The sequence below is a fragment of the Mastacembelus armatus genome, chromosome 12 (genome assembly GCF_900324485.2).
Source record: "Mastacembelus armatus chromosome 12, fMasArm1.2, whole genome shotgun sequence".
Taxonomy (NCBI): Eukaryota; Metazoa; Chordata; class Actinopteri; order Synbranchiformes; family Mastacembelidae; genus Mastacembelus; species Mastacembelus armatus.
In genome coordinates this window covers 17,417,686-17,428,918 of record NC_046644.1, presented here as the reverse complement: position 1 = coordinate 17,428,918, position 11,233 = coordinate 17,417,686, and the positions used below count along the sequence as shown (strand labels likewise).

At 40.4% G+C, this 11,233-nt stretch overlaps 2 protein-coding genes across 3 annotated transcripts; one reads left to right on the top strand and one right to left on the bottom strand.

Annotated features, from left to right (window-relative positions):
* Positions 1-593: 593 nt before the first annotated feature.
* Positions 594-2,302, bottom strand: foxd1 (forkhead box D1). Its single transcript, XM_026297724.1, has one exon. It carries the CDS (start codon positions 2,053-2,055, stop codon positions 1,009-1,011), a length of 1,047 nt encoding a protein of 348 aa, XP_026153509.1. The 5' UTR covers positions 2,056-2,302; the 3' UTR covers positions 594-1,008.
* A 4,123-nt stretch (positions 2,303-6,425) lies between these two features.
* On the top strand, positions 6,426-10,709 carry btf3 (basic transcription factor 3). 2 transcript variants are annotated; one of them, XM_026297712.1, is made up of 6 exons: positions 6,426-6,507; positions 8,287-8,355; positions 8,651-8,764; positions 8,873-9,074; positions 9,237-9,293; positions 10,197-10,709. In XM_026297712.1, the coding sequence occupies exons 2-6, from the start codon at positions 8,287-8,289 to the stop codon at positions 10,241-10,243; spliced, it is 489 nt and encodes a 162-aa protein (XP_026153497.1). In that variant the 5' UTR covers positions 6,426-6,507; the 3' UTR covers positions 10,244-10,709. The 2 variants fall into 2 exon arrangements, with proteins under 2 accessions (XP_026153497.1, XP_026153498.1); XM_026297713.1 differs by having other exon boundaries at positions 6,457-6,570.
* The last annotated feature ends 524 nt before the right edge of the window (positions 10,710-11,233 follow it).

Genomic DNA, 11,233 nt, shown 5'->3' with positions numbered 1-11,233 from the left:
GGATGAAGAGTGTTTTCTCAAGAGCTGGCCAGCTGTCGACATCAGCAACAGTGTAATCACCGACCTGAAGCCGGTAAAATACAGCCCCTGTCTCACCCCGCTGACACCTTCCTGTCCGCTCACCGTAATTACAAGGATGAGTGTGACAGAGGTCAGATGGACACGCAGGGCCCGTGTGCGCATGTTCCAAAGTGTGCAGCACCGAGAGTGGAGAGTGTACAGCTCAACTAAGTGTGCATTGGTAAACAAAATATACTATAAATAGATTTTTGTGGCACATGACGCCACACACACGTTTTATGCTTCACGTTGTGCCATCCAGTTAGAGTTATCAGTGTCACGAACAGCATCGTTTCTCTCCAAGTATAAACCTGTGGTGTAGCACTGGGCCCATGGAGCTTGAGATTATTTAATACATTTATTTCCAAACAAATTACCTTTTTTGCAAAAGGAAATTTATTCTTGTTGAAAAACAAACTGTGTAAAAATATCACACTTCAATTACACAATACTTGCCAAAAAATGTACAATGTTTTATTACTGAAATGAACACACACTGCATATTATTATTATAAATGTATGACTTTGTTCTCTCTGTCTTTTAATACAAAGTTCAAATCAAAACCTTCAAAATGTTTTGATTTGTCAAAGTAATAAAAACATGTGTTTGACACAAATACATTATTAGCCTATTTTAAACATGTGATCATTTATAACCTGTTCATCAAGTCGTTATCCTGAGACGCCTAAACAGTGACTGAAACGAATCACTTCATGGAAAATACAAAGTTCGTGGTCAGAGTCTGATTCACACCGAATAAAAGCAACATAAATATCTGTTTAAACAGCATGAATATAGGCACAAATAGTGTTTTCACGTCCATCATTCAGCTGCGTGCTATCAAATAAACATACAAAAATAATCCTACCTTCAAAGAGGGGCGTTTTTTGTTTTTGTTGCTGTTTCTTTTTTTTTTTAGTCTCTTGAAAAGTTTGTAGTTAAGACATTTAACAGCCGCTAGTACCGCTGACGACTCTGCTCGGAAAGTTTTCAGCCGGGTGTAAAACAGCTCCAGGGTGGACTGTTTGCGTCTGGCTGGCCGCTGGAGGGCCCAAAGAGGATGGTAAGACCGGGACAACGACCGGAGAAGTCCTGGAGGGACTCAGTGACCCCCCGATGATACTCTCTATGGAGAAGGGAGATCGCTGCACCGGAGAGCTGGACTTCTGCACCGGGGCTGCAGCCTGCACGGTGGCTGAGGCCAGACTGGAGCTGAGCTGGGGATAAAACCTACTCCTGGCTAAGTCCGTGGTGGTTGGCATCAAAGACGGCGCAGGGATAATGGTTCCCGTGTGTGAATGTGAATGCCTGGAGTGCTGCTGTTGCTGCTGCTGCAGAGCAAAAAGCGCGGAGTGTGTGTGGTAGGACTGGAGCTGGATGCCGTATCCTCCGCAGCCGTACGGTCCGTAGCCATACGCAGCACCAGCCGGGATAAAACTGTTGTGCTCCCGCAGTAAGTCCTGCGTCTGCTGCCGCTTGAAGCGTTTCCTCCGCCTCAGAAAGCTCCCGTTGTCAAACATATCAGCCGACTCCGGGTCCAAAGTCCAGTAGTTGCCCTTCCCAGGGTTCCCGGGCTCCCTCGGTATCTTGACGAAGCAGTCATTGAGGGATAAGTTGTGTCTGATGGAGTTCTGCCAGGCCGGGAACTTCTCCCTGTAGTACGGGAAGCGGTTGCTGATGAAGTCGCAGATCTCGCTCAGGGTGAGCCTCTTTTTGGGACTCTGCAGGATGGCCATGGTGATTAAGGCGATGTAGGAATAAGGGGGCTTCACCAGGGTGTTCTTGCCCGCTGGTTTGTAGGTATCCCTGGAGGAGGTGGAGCTGTCCAGGCACGGAGGAGGAGAGCCTGCCAGGAGGATGCCGTCGTGCATCTGCGCCACCTCGTCCACGTAGGAGCGCGTCTGGTTCTCCCCATCCTCCCCTTCTCCGACCACGTCTATGTCGGTCTCTTCCGACAGGATGGAGGCATCCGACATCTCTGAGCTCAGAGTCATGGCTCACACACGGCTGTGCGCTCCGACGCCAGATGACGAGGACGATGAGATGCACAAGCTGCGCTGCCCTCCCTCTTCAAAAACTCATATGAGGAGGGGGAGAGGAGAGGAGCACGTGTCGCCGCCGGTGAGAGATGCCCCCCTGTTTTCTCGCTGTTTCCATATGTTTTCAGGGTTTTATCGCCGACTTACGAACGGTCCCGTCGATGCCAGGCAGAGAGATGTACCGGGAAACCTGCGAAAGGACCAAACCTGAATCACAGAGGGGGCGGATCTTCTCTGGTTATTTATACCACCGCCCTGATCACATGGTGAGGAAACGTCACAGAGGCAAATGGAAAGAGAGAAAAAAATCAACTAACAAAAAAGGTCTTTGAAAATTAACCGAGTGGTTTAGAAAAAAAAAAGTTTGGTGTGGCCTACATCCCTTTTAGTGGTCATTCACGGTGGCCTATAGTCCACATATGACTAGCGTGAAGCTTTTATTCCACTCCAGTGTTTTGCGTAAAAATAGATGTTGGAGGATGAAACAGACCTAGTCTGGGCAAATTGCTGGTATGGGCATTGTTAAGATCGAAGTGGATATTTTGACAAGCTTTTTATTTATTTAGGCTAAGTTAGTAGTGTCATACATTAAGGTAACGCACGCACATTTCGATTTTTAATTTGAAGATACAGTAGCTCAAAATGTTAGAAATAAAATCCGATTATGATTGAGGATAGGTAACAAAAAATAGTCCCTGAGAAAACAGCCTATAGCCCACCGGAGACTGCTTTCTGATTTAGCGCCAGAGTATGGAGCAGCATCCAGCCAGCTAGGTTTGCGTGATCCAGTAGTTATCTAGATTATCCGCGAGCCATTTGTAATGGAAAAGAGTCAGCTGTTAACTCGAATCAGTCACGGGTCACACATTGCATGCAAGCCGCAGATACAAGGCCGCTGCCGTGCGTCTGGTGCACGGTGCTGCCGAGTGTGTGGACAGTCCTGGTAAATTAATTTGAGTTTTTTAATGAGTTGGGAGGAAGATGTTGTTGTTCTGTTTAGGTTTATTTGCTGTTTGTTTAATTAAAAATAATAAAACCTAATGAGAAAATACAAAAAATAACCTAAAAGAAAGAAATGTGTTTAGAAAGTATTATTTTTGACTCAGTACTAAGGGAGTACTGCAAAGTCTGTATTATTATTAAAACATGGTAATATAATTAGCCTTAAATGCATTATTTCACCTTTGTTGATTTTGGACCACAACTATAAGCTATTACAGTTATTATTAAATAAGAGTGCGGTAACAAAATGTGAAAGTAGATTGCGTTTTATTCTGAAGGACCAGTTTGGCCTTTACAGACTAAAAATTATTTTTGGCACTCTTTCCAATTTTTGTCAAGGATGACAGTAGACACGGGCCTGAAATCTAGCAAAATAAATCAGAGTACAACAAAAACTCTGCACTCTACCGAGTTTACTCAAACAGTCAAAGAACAACTTTCCTAAACTGATGTTCATTTTATTTCTCATTGTTTTGTCAGAAAGTGATAAGTTATCAGCCTGGTTTCCTAAATGCAGTTGACCTCAAATAAAAACTTATAGGCTAATAAAAATCTCCACAACAAACCTGAAACGTAGGACTGTGTGGTCCATCAATAACTTTTCATAGGTTTGCATTTGACCAGCGCCATCTAGCGGTGGATTTGTCTTACAACATTTCTGGCCCATAAAAATAAAAGCCGTGAACAGCTGTATTTGTCACAGCCAAACATACAGGACTAAGTTTCTTTAAACCAACCCATTTTAAAACAGAGTTTGGTACAAAAGTAAAGAGTTTTTCATGGTATAGAACTTTTTCATTCAGCAACTAAACTCATGCATGACAGGCCCGAAGTGCGCACGTGGGTTTAGTTACTGAAAATCTTAAACTCAAGCACATTTCATATCTGTGCACATGGACTTTTATTCAAACTCGTTAATCACCGACACAAAATGTGCATTATGCTCCATGAAGACTGGGTGATATTCTTTCTTTCTGTTTTTGTGTGACTCGACACGAACACGGCGACGCGATGATGTGTGGTAAACCATCTCCAAAGTGTTTCTAAATTCCCCCTCAGCGATGCCAGAGTGTTTCCGTGCCACGGGTTATCATGAAAACCCTGACAAACCCCCCAGTGTCACCACAACGGTCCCTCTGAGAAGGTCCGCGCATGGGCCTGTGATTAATGTGGATCACATGCAAGGCGAGACGGTGCCGACAAAGATACTGTGCGTGCTGTACTCCAGAACAATCACTATAGATTTTTAATTATTATTTTTGTTGCATATGCACCCTGTAGGAATTTAGTCGACCTGATTGTGGTTATATCAGAGAAAATATATGGGATTTCCTTTGCACAAAAGGAAAATATTGATACATTTTCTGAAACAAAGTCTCACACTCCCAAAAGCCCCTGAAAGTTGTTTAAACTGCACCCAAGTCTCGAATTAGAGGGAGGAAAGGGCATTTGTTTTTCCAGAGTACACAACAGAAAAAGAAACTAAAACATGACATGAATGCATTAATTTATAAATTCCATGCAGTTATCATATAAATATATTATGATTTGAATTTTTAAAAACGGATCAGTCATTTAGGGCCATTTTATGGTAATATACTATTTTTGTTTTTTCTTAGATTGCATAAGTATTTTTATTTCAAATATTGAAAGTTGAAGGTCATCCAGAGACAAAAGGTTGTCTTACCTAGATTGGCATTTACTTCCAATTCAATTTATAATTGATTTGTTTAATGTGGACACTTACTGTAAACTTTGTTTGTTCATCCAAACCTTTTCACTTACATTTCAAAGGATAAGCAGCAAAAGATGAGTGGATCAGCAGTTTTTTGTGGGAGGACCATGTGACATTTGGATAAGACATAAATTGCCAAAATGCATTTATGTAGTTTTTTTTTGGAAAATAGAGCAAAAACACAAAATTTTTATTTTAACTATTCATACTAAAACATATGTGAATTTACTGTAATGAAATACTCAAATGAACAGCAATGACTTCTTTAGCAGCCTTTCTCTCTCTTAGTATTTTCTTACTCCCTTTTGGTGTGCATGGATCACTTAACAGTCGAATTAATAAATTAGGGCATTTAATCAGTTAATTACTTTATTAATTATTTAAGCAAAAGGTATCAAGAAAGAGTTTTCTTAGTGCACCTTGGGATATCTTGAGGTTAGGACTGATGGTCAGACCAAAGAATAAACTTGAAGATATGAGCTTGGGTTATGCAAAATTGTTATTTTCTGATGATTAATCAAATCACAAAAATAATGTCAGATCACTGAATAATAAAAATATTTTTAGCTGCTGCCGCTTAACATGCCACTCATGACTTAACCAGAATTCCCCTGTGAAAAATGATCATTATAATTATTTGTCATTGGGGAGTTAAATGGCTCAGTCAAAAGTCCTGAAAACAGAAAGCCTTTACTTTTAATAGGCAAAGAAGTTATCATACCTTAAAAGGGAGTGATTGTATCCTGGATGTTTTAGCCTAATGCTCTGACATATAGCATCATAATCTTTGTCCATTGAACTGACAAAAAATACACTGAGAATACATCGACATTTCTCCACATCACGCAGCTGCATGTGCTTCACAGTAAAAGCCTCCCTACTCTTGGAGATGGAGGATCTGACAAAGGCAATGAATTACATAAAAAGGCACCACTTGAAGACTTTTACACTGAAGCATCTGGGTGTACAGAGGGGCATGATGTTGGAACACAACATGCTTTAAAATGCTTAAATTATGTTTTTTTTTTCTTTTTTTTGTCATTTTAGTTGCAATTTTGTTATTTGGTCATGCTGATTATAAATAAATACTGACATTTAACAAAACATCCTCCTCTGGATTAACAATCACCCTCATTTCCATTACAAAGGCATGTGTTTACTTGTTGATTCACTTATTTGTGACAATGGTTAAAAGTAAAACAGTAACCACTGAGGCTGCATATCTACAGGGCACAGATTATTGTGCTGGGCCACTGAGTGACATGTCTGTGTTGTTCTGGTTTGCACTTTGGTAAATGTGAGTCTAATCAGATTATCCTCTGGCAATAAAACATGATGCATAACATCATTCATGGGGTTAAATGTCTAAGGAAGAACATTTAATGACGGTGAATGCTAGAACAGGATTTCTGGGGAAAGAAGAGTAATGCATATAACATTTCAAACATTGCAGTCTTGTTAATATGGCCCCAACCCCCAATGCCCTAACGCTAACCTGAACCTTTACTTTTAGTTACTGAAGGTTCCCTCAGGTGTCTTAGCGTTGCCTGCAAGGCAGAACTCAGGGCAGCGAAGACCCACAACCAGATTGTACTTTTGCCGTACGTCACTTCCTCCCTCCCCTCTCGCTTCCATCTTGCTCCCCGCATGTGTCTGCTGCTAGTTTACAGGTCAGTGAGGAGCTTTAAATACCTTCTTCTCTGCATTGTTTCCCCCCGACCCGAGAGCAAGAGGTAAACGAGACCCTTTTCTGACCCGGTGGCTGAAATCTACCGGGGTTATGTGTGGCTGTGTGTGTGTGAGGGAGCTGAGAGTCAGGCCGTCCGCTCCACAGTTTCCCCAGTTAGCTCAGAGGCTAGCTAAGTTAGCCTACAGGTTCCTCCACAAAAAGCTGAACCACACCTCGTTTCGGTACATTAGTCAGCAAACCGTAGTTTTAACCCACCTGCTGTTACCTGCGCGGCTCCTGGCGTGTTTGGTTTGGCCTTTTCTTATTTCGCTGCCTTTGCTTGTCGCCTACACACGGATAACTGCTAACTTAGCTTTCTGTTGGTAATTAACCCAAGTTGGCGCTAATGTCTGCTCCTTAACTTTATCTTTAAGGTCTTTTTACCCCCCGCACACACCATACCTGTGCGCGTGACCTTACCTGTGTGTTGATTAAGTTCTCCTTTACACACCCGCAGCATCATTAGGATGCTTGCTGTGTTTTCCTGTGGACTCAGTAATTAGCAAAGTCACAGATAATCTGGTCTGGTTGTAAATATTTGTAAAACACTTTGCTAATCACGTGGTAAATCAAACATAAACATGGGTTCATAATTAGTTCAAAATGCACTTGGGGTCTTTTTTCCATTTTCTGTATCCTGATGTTTATAGAAGATTATAGCTTTTAAAAATGTACAGACTTGTCATGTCAAGTAATATTGTAATGCAGTATGTGGACATGCACCGTAGAGACATTACCATGCCTTAGAAGCTGAACCCACACCTGTGTACACCCTCTAGAGTTTAATATTGATCATCTATTAATGCTGTCTGCTGTTGAGGTTGTGGTTTGCCAAGAAAGCATTAATGAAGAATAAAGACAATCTGGTCTACTGGACACGTTAGTACAGAGTAACACAACACTCGACATGTGTTTTGGCTACACCGGATGTATTTGTGTTTCCTTCATTCATGTCAGATGGGAAGGATCGCATACACAGAAATTTAGGTATACATCATATTCACCATGTCACCATCATTCTTTTTCTGTAATCCTTCGCACACTATACATCTTAGTGTGTCTTCTTCAGCATAGTTTGTGTTTATAATGTGTGCACCACACCTGTGCCAGTTGTTTAAGGCACTACTGCTTGAGATATTTTGTAGGTCGGCCAGCTATGCAGCTGCAGAGCCTTCAGGACAGATTTAATTTCATGAATGACGGTTGCTGCTAGGATGTAACACTGCAGATGTGCACTGTTTTAAGGAGTTGTCAAATGGGAAACTAATGGGACTAAAGTTTTATTTTAGCTAGGTCCAACATCATGAGAAATGAACATGCTATAATGTTTTCTCAAGTATTAATAGTATATTATTGATCTTTGACTATTGGTGAAAATTGTTTTCACTGGTTTTAATTTCATTTAGTTTGACATTAGTTTTTTTTGCTAGTCATTTTCAATCTGTTACACACTCCTCAGTTGCCTGGTGTGCTTTGTGTCTAATCCTTTTGTGCTCTGAGGTTGAGTGAATTAAACCTAATATATCTTCCTGTTTATAGTCAGTTCATTTTATCAACAGTTTGTAAAGTTGCTGGCATATACTGTAGCGCAGTTTTATGGGACTTAATTAAAACAATTGAAATTTAGAAATGAACATATTAAACCTGTATTCAGCCTGTCAGTATTAAAATAACCTATGATAGACACTTAACATAATAACATATGATGTTCTGTTTTCAGATGAAAGAAGCAATTATGAATCAAGAGAAACTTGCTAAACTACAGGCACAAGTCCGCATCGGCGGAAAGGTAATTGACACAATAACATTGTCAGATGAGATTGAGTTGAATGAGATTTTAGATGCTATCAGTCTTTTGCAACACTATGAATCTGGTTGCCTAAAACTGCAAGACCTGGTAGTGCAGCAACACACTAACTTGTATGTTGCTAGTTTCTATAACAACCAGCAGTTTTATATATAGTTTTTTTACATAGCAACAGTCTACTGTAGGCCAGAAGGATGAAAAAGATATTTTGGAAGATGATGCATTGATAGATCATTAAGAACTGAATGTTTACACCGAAACATGTTTGAATGAATAGGGTAGTGCTCGCAGAAAGAAGAAGGTTGTACACAGAACAGCAACTGCAGATGACAAGAAGCTCCAGTTCTCCTTAAAGAAACTTGGTGTCAACAACATCTCTGGTATTGAAGAGGTACGCATTAATGTCCTCTGTGTTGTTCCAGTTTAACATGAAATGCAGTCAGTGCAGCCTGTTATTTGGTTGGTAACTAACCGGTAAAGAATTTGGTCTGTCACACAGGTTAACATGTTTACAAATCAAGGAACAGTCATCCACTTCAACAACCCCAAAGTGCAAGCCTCCCTTGCAGCAAACACCTTCACCATCACTGGCCACGCTGAGACCAAGCAGCTGACTGAGATGCTGCCAGGCATCCTGAACCAGCTGGGAGCCGACAGCCTGACGAGCCTCAGGAGACTTGCTGAGGCTCTCCCCAAACAGGGTTAGTAACTTCTAAAACGTACTTAAAAGGTTGAATGAAGTTAGAATATAGCATATATTAGGCTTTTGTTTCATAGCTGTTTTCTGTTCAGCCAGATTTGTATAGAGATGAATGTTGTCCTTAAGTTAACAAGCTCCTGACAGATGTTTTGTGTTCTAACAGCTGCAGATGGAAAAGCACCAATTGCAGCAGTAGAAGAAGAAGATGATGATGTTCCAGGTAAGTGCTGAATTTGTCATTTAGCATTGTCTGTGCAAAGTAGTCTGTTCCACCCCACAGAACAAAAGATTACTTTTACTTTTTCCAAGTAAAATCTGATCAGTTTTGCACTTTTACTTAAATACGCCTTTGCACTATTTTCCCTTTTCTCTGTTCATAGACTGTTAAATAACTGTGGCAGGTTTACTTTTCTTCTGGCTTGTGAAAGGGGTCAGACAGAGGGGATTCATCAGTTACTTTAGATGACGGTGCAATTCGGGGTTTTCTGTTTGAATCTCATGTTCATTGTTTATAAGATCGTAAGATTTAGTTTGCTTTTCTTTGTGAAGAAAATGGACCAAACACATGAGGTTGCCATTAGAATAATCTCAACTTTTCCCAGGACTTCTCTCCCTTTCCAAGTTGTCACTAATGTAACAAATGATTACACATGTGTTCAGAAATAAGAGCAGTTGAGGTCTTATGGTGCAGGGTTAACAGCCTTTGCCATCTTGTTGTTGAGGTTGAGTTTCATTTTTGTTCTCCCACTGAAGGAACATGTTTACTCTGACATTTTGAATTGTTTCCATTTTAACCCTCGACCCTTTGACTTTGAGCCAAAACTTGGAAAGGCAGATTTCTCACATTTCATAGACTAATTGAAGCCAAATTGTTGATGCTGTCCACTATCATTTTTACAGCTGCTTTCAGTAGTTGCAATGGCCTCACATGTCGAGCACATTGTAGAGTACATAGGAGCGGGCAAGATGAGTAAAGAACTGGGATTGCATTACATGTAGTGTCATATTTCAGATAAACACACATTTCCTGAGTAGTGTTTCAGCACCTCTGAGAGTCATTTATGCAGATGGACATTCTTTTCTCAACTCAGTCAGTTCACCACTGAATCTTCTGTTGTTTCAGATTTGGTGGAGAATTTCGATGAAGCATCCAAGGATGAGGCTAACTAGAGGAAATGGGACACCCTGGAGTGTCCAAACTTGACAGGACCATGTCGGGCACAAGAGGTTTAATGTCTAGATGTTTAATGTCTAGTTTAAGAGGTGGAAAGTTAGCAGTTAAAAGTACCTGAGAAGATATATAAGCTGTCAATTTTGGCTAAGCAATAGAGTATGTGCAACACCTGAAAAAAGTACTGATTGAATTATTTTTTCAATAATTCTCTAGAGCTCTAAAGTATTAAAAGCCAAGGTAGAGATATTTAAAAGTAAGGTAGTACTCATTCCACCTCTTCATTGCCACCAGACTCCAAATACTTGTGCTCTGTGTGTCCAGTTAGAGATTCTGTGTAAGACGTGTTTAAGGCTCCTGCTGAGCATCTGTTTCCTCCGTGTTACTGAACCTTGATTCTTTGTGGCCTCGCTGAAACCACCATATCTGGAATAAACCTTTGCTACTGTCAGTACATAGCCAAAATTTCTGTTTTCTTTCTTTCTTTCTTTTGCTCAAAACACAGCTATGCTTAAGTAAAGCACAGTACTGTTAGTATGGCTGTAGACTCTTAGTCTGGTTCCTTTAACATGGCTGTATATTTGTATATCACTATGAAAATATTTTTATAATCATTACTGGTTTCAATCAGCTTACCTGAAATGAAATGTTATTTCTTTATTCTTATTTTCACAAGACAAACAGGTCAGTAAAGTGACTGGCTATTGGTTCAACTTTCAGTTTCTGGAAAATTGGCATTTTAAATAAGAACTGTTATCTCCAATAATAAAAAATGTGACAGTAGTAATGAAAACCAGGATGAAATAACATAAAGCATTTTGAAGTATTAGATAATGTCAATGTTATATATTTTTTTATATTTCAGTACAGTGGTAACTGAAGCACACAAACTGCTTTTTCTCCTGTGTAGATAGGATAGATGTTCACCCTATGGTTTTACATCCAGTAATCCAGACTTCTCCCCTACCCCCATGACTGTGACACTTGTG